Source organism: Herpailurus yagouaroundi, unplaced genomic scaffold (assembly GCF_014898765.1).
Source record: "Herpailurus yagouaroundi ecotype Mexico unplaced genomic scaffold, PumYag 100, whole genome shotgun sequence".
Lineage (NCBI taxonomy): Eukaryota > Metazoa > Chordata > Mammalia > Carnivora > Felidae > Herpailurus > Herpailurus yagouaroundi.
This window is the reverse complement of record NW_024412391.1, coordinates 63,667,450-63,672,259: the sequence shown is the minus strand read 5'-3', so window position 1 is coordinate 63,672,259 and position 4,810 is coordinate 63,667,450. Positions and strand designations below refer to the sequence as shown.

Here is a 4,810-nt window from a genome sequence, read left to right as displayed (position 1 = left end):
TCTCTGACCCTCCCCTGTTCATGCTCTGTCTCTCTCTGTCTCAAAAAAATGTTAAAAAAAAAAAAAAAGAATATTTCATTAGTGGAACTTAAATTATTAAATTCATGCATGCTCTCTGGTTTAATATAAATAAACACCTTGAACAGTTAAAAATTTTAACAATTTTAGTGGTCTCCAGTTTATTATGTCTTAGGAAGTAAGGTAACGATAGAATATTAAAAGCCATCTATTCTATATGTATAAACATATGTATACATGTGAATGGGGATGATGGATGGAAACACAGTTAAAGAGAGAGAGAATTTTATCCCCAGAAGAAAACATTTCTGATTTTAATAAATTTGCAAACTTTTTATTCAGTCAAAAAAGTTATTTTATTGTCTTTTAAATGACACAATAGAAATAGAAGTTAATCATGTCTACCTAACAGCACTTGTAATATTTTTCTCAAGTGTTGATAAATCCGCAGGTTTGTTTCCTTGGACTTAAAATATAATTCAACTTTTAAATGCAAAATGAAATGTATTTGCTGGTCCTTTTTATGATCATATGTATTAAGACAACATGATTATACTGTCTTATGCTTTTCAATTGCTATCACCTTCTGATTTCAGGAAGAACAACCCCAAGAACTGGGTGAGTCATATTTGCTTTTATATCTTACGCACAGTAAGAATTCAACCTCACATAGGTGAACAGTAAATTAAAAATAATAGATTCACATTTGAATAGCAGCTGGTTATGTATAAAAATATCCAAAAAAGTAACCTGTAGCAATAAAAACTGGCAAGTAAATCATTAATGATTCATTCACCCATGTTATATTATTATTCAGATATAACCGTAAAGGCAGTAGCATTCACAAAATGAAATATAGAAAAAAAAAAAGTTAAAATTGCCTCTTCCAAATCTTCACCCGTCTGTTAGCAAAGAAAAGTTTTGGCATCTTCTTATTCTTTTCCTTCTTCAAAGCTAAAGTCAACAAAGTAAAAATAAATATCATATATCTCCAGCCCATACACTCACTTTAAATCAACAGTGCCGACATGCTTACCAGCTCACCTCAACTGTTTTTAATGATTATAAAGTCAGTTTTACTCACTATCCACTCAAGTTAGTAACTTTCTACCTTTAAAATGCAAGGATACAGCTACTGTCTATTGTAGCTAGACAGCATTAGCATTTGACAAAACTGACCAGTACTAAAATGCTATTTATGTAGAAGTAGTCTTGAAATGTCAATATGCTATTAGGAAAATGGATACATAAAAATATAAATTTGCTTATAAATTATTTATAAAATTAGTTTAAAAATGGAATGAAGAAAAAAATCATTACCTTTTACACAAACATGTTTGCAATCCTTCATGTTAATAAAGTTATTCTCATTCCCTCCACAGCCAGTGTAGGTGAAGGCCTCACAAGCTTTGTGTCTCGGATTAAAATAATAGCGAGTCACGTTAGCGGAGCATAGTCCTTCATCTTTTGGACTATAGCAATATGATGGACCTTTATAAAAAAAGAAAATAAAATTAGAAATGCAGTAATACCAGAATTAATAAGTTGTGATTACTGAAGTAACTGAAGAAAATCTAATCCCATAGAAGCTTCATTCTGAATCCAAAATATCATACTAAACCATTTCAAAAGCGTGTCTCAATTTTCAAGAAAGCTTACATGCTATACTTTGCTAAATCTAAAATTTTCATAAACTGGAGAGAATTTCTTCCGAAGCTATGTCTTTGTATCATTTGAACGTGTAAAAAAATTGAACCCAAAGAACAGATATGGTCTGGTAGAAATGGGCTATGTTTCAAGGGCTGATATATGTCATGCTTTAGTAAAGTTTCTTGTGTTGGTAGGTTTATTTTAAATGTTTTTATCAGCTCTCCTTCCACTATTAATCAAGAATGCATGTATCTATTTCCCAAGTAGCCACTGGAACATTTACATTTACACAAAAAATTTAAGGAAACACCAGCAACCACCATCTGTCCATTAACTCAAGATTTTACATTTTGAACACAGCAAATAGCTATAGAGCTCCCTCAAATCTCTGCCAAAGCAAGTTTTCCTTGTTTGTTAAGTTTGTATATATTTGTGTATGTCTGCTATGCCAAGGGAAAATGCCTGTATTGTCTCTCTCTACAAAAATGCTGCCTTAGTAACACATCATTTTTAGGGAGTGAGGGGGTGAGGATGTAGGTAAGAACAAAGAAGGGTAACAAAGAAGGATAGAAATCTCTTTGTCCTGCAATTTGCAGTTACTAAAGGATACAGAAATCTAGCCAAAAACTTTAGATAGAAATTTTGAGTTTCACCATCTTAAGTCTGTATATATTCCACTGTCTCCTATAATAAGTGATTCCAAACCTGAGGTCATGACATTCAGAATACTGTAATTTTTATGTGTAAATTAAGTAGATAAGAAATAGTTCTAAAGAAACAATCCAGAAGAGGAAGCAAAAACTAAAATCATGCATGGCTTTGTGACTTTCCAGCCCTGAGAACTTGGCAAGTCATGAACTTCTGGTAGCCTGTCCTCTCATATGTAAAAATGGGAATAATTCTACTTCCTCACAGGGCAATTGTGTGAAGATCGATATCATACTATATGTGAAATCACCAGAACACAAGCCATGTGAATTCCACATCAAATTGTTGATTTTTTACTCCTAGAGTCTTAATAAAGAAACGAAATAGCAACACCATAAAAGTAGTATTTACTTTTTTTTGGTGCACAGAAGCCCATACAGGTAGCCTCATCTGGGAACCTGTTCTCATTGCTGTGACACCCGCCAGATAGGAATTTTTCACATGTCATGGAACTGAGATTGAAGAAATACTCTTCTCTGGGCTCTCCACACTGCCCCTCACTGACTTCCAACCTGCAAATTTTGGGAACTTCTAGGAAAAGGAGGGCATAAAACAGTGTTAGTCAAAAATTATCTTAGGATTACATCAAAACTTTACTATATTTTCAGAAACAACTGGGGAGAAAACAGCATCACATTTAGTACTGGGATAGTAAATCCCCAAGAGACTTTTCATTAATCCAGTTATTTTAGCTTTTTTTTTTTTTTTTTTTTTTTTTGTAACAGTGGCTCCAGACCTGAGTCAGCCAAACGTAGTGGGAATTCTCTGTTCTCACAGGGTGTTCTGATTTTTCTACACATGAAGTTAATTAAACTTATTCACACGGATGGGTATTTTCCTTTGGCTTACTTCCCTGAATTGCAAAGTCCCATGTTCTGTTACTGGCCTTAACAGATACAATAAATATAATTAAAGTAAAATAGAAAACATTATCATGAATCTCCACAATATCCCTGTACTAAGCCAAAACATGTTTGGGCATCCAGGGACAAAAGGAAAATGTATAGTTAGCTAAATCATACTTTAATAATAAAATCCAGTGAAAGTATTTCAGATTGATGGATGATCGACATGAGGAAACAGTGACTTCAAGGAGGCATAAAATTAAATTACCACCAGCCCTTCCCTGCAAGGAGCGCGCAAGAGTTCTGAGCTTGCGTGCAACAACTTACTCTCTATCCTCCAGCAAGCTTCATCGCAGGCCTCCCAAGTTTCGAAATTGTTGTCGTTGCCCTCGCAGCCCCCGTACATGAACTTGCGGCAGCTCTGTGTGTACCTGTCGTAGTAGTAACTGGGGATCCGGGCCCGGCAGGGCCCTTCGTCCGGGGGCAGGAGGCAGATCTCCGCATTGTTTCCTACAGGAGGGTCAAAAGGAGAGCCTGAGAGAGGGAAGGAGGTCAGCCACGTCTCCCGTCTCCCAGGAAGGTAGAGGCTTCCCGGGGGAGTTCTGTTCCGAGCAGAGGGGGGTTTGCAGGAGAGAAAGTACAAACTTCGGCGGGAGTGCCTCTTCCCACGGCTTTAGACTCCCTGTGCGGCAGGGGCCCGGGGAAATCCGGGTGGAGAGGGCGGGTGCTGGGGGCCCCACTGCCGCAGCGCCCTCACTGCCTACCTCAGCGGAAGCCTGGCGCAAAGAGGGGGGTCCCAGACCAGCCCATACCTGGTGTCTCCTGAACACCATCTCCCAGCACGGTCCCCATCAGGAGCAACGGCAGAAGTAACAGCCGGAGAGGTCCAGTAGGGTCCATTGTGTCCGGTTCAATTGGCCCTCGGGGCGAGGCGTTCCTTGAAAGTCCCGTTGGAAAAGGGTGCACAGAGTCCAGCCTCTAGGCGGCCTGGGTGCCGACGTGCTGGGTGCTTGCTTTATGTAGTAGGGTGAGCCGCCTCCGACCCCGGACGGGGCGGAGCGTGCCTGTGCGGAGCCTGGAAGGGAGGCTGATTCATGCCCTACTGGGCTGTGTGACCCGCCACAGCAGGGCGCTGGAAAGTGTGCGGGGGAGAGGAATTCCCCACCAGGTTGAACCTGCCTCTCCCAAACTTTCTCTCGCGGCCTGGCGGGGGTGGCCAGATGTGGCATTGTGTCAGTGATGGGAAGTCGGCAAGCTAGAGGGAAATGACCTGGGGGTGATTGCACAAGGTTCCAACTTGCAGCATCACCCTGAAGCCTGAGTCCATGTTCTGAAAGCTCGAAATCCAAGTACTGCAAGGGCAGAAAGAGAGTGTGAAATTCTTTGGGCTGAGGGGAGCCTGGCTCATTGCAATAGATACCTTCATTAGATTAGAAATTTGAGTGTGTATATTTATTTACATTTATATGTATGTACACATTTCAGTCAAGATCTAATCTCCATTTAATAAAAGGCTCATAATATCTCAAGTGTACAGCACTATTCCAAATCAAGAATTCGAACATTTACAGCACCCCAGAGCATTCTCT

General features: G+C 39.5%; 1 protein-coding gene across 1 annotated transcript; it reads right to left on the bottom strand.

The window, feature by feature from the left end:
• Window positions 1-336: 336 nt before the first annotated feature.
• TFPI2 (tissue factor pathway inhibitor 2) lies at window positions 337-4,367 on the bottom strand. Its single transcript, XM_040472665.1, has 5 exons — window positions 4,034-4,367; window positions 3,549-3,731; window positions 2,728-2,907; window positions 1,339-1,509; window positions 337-972 (listed from the first exon to the last, which is right to left on the bottom strand). Exons 1-5 carry the CDS (start codon window positions 4,119-4,121, stop codon window positions 890-892), a joined length of 705 nt encoding a protein of 234 aa, XP_040328599.1. The 5' UTR covers window positions 4,122-4,367; the 3' UTR covers window positions 337-889.
• Between the last annotated feature and the right edge of the window lie 443 nt (window positions 4,368-4,810).

What these genes read in the sequence shown, in the direction of transcription:
- TFPI2 (XM_040472665.1), bottom strand. Translation starts at nt 4,121, where the DNA reads ATGGACCCTACTGGACCTCTCCGGCTGTTACTTCTGCCGTTGCTCCTG. An exon ending in TGGTGTTCAGGAGACACCAG is followed by an intron (nt 3,732 to 4,033) that starts GTATGGGCTGGT and finishes ACCCTCCTGTAG; the next exon opens with GAAACAATGCGGAGATCTGC. An exon ending in CTTCTGTGCACCAAAAAAAA is followed by an intron (nt 1,510 to 2,727) that starts GTAAATACTACT and finishes TTTTTTATAAAG; the next exon opens with GTCCATCATATTGCTATAGT.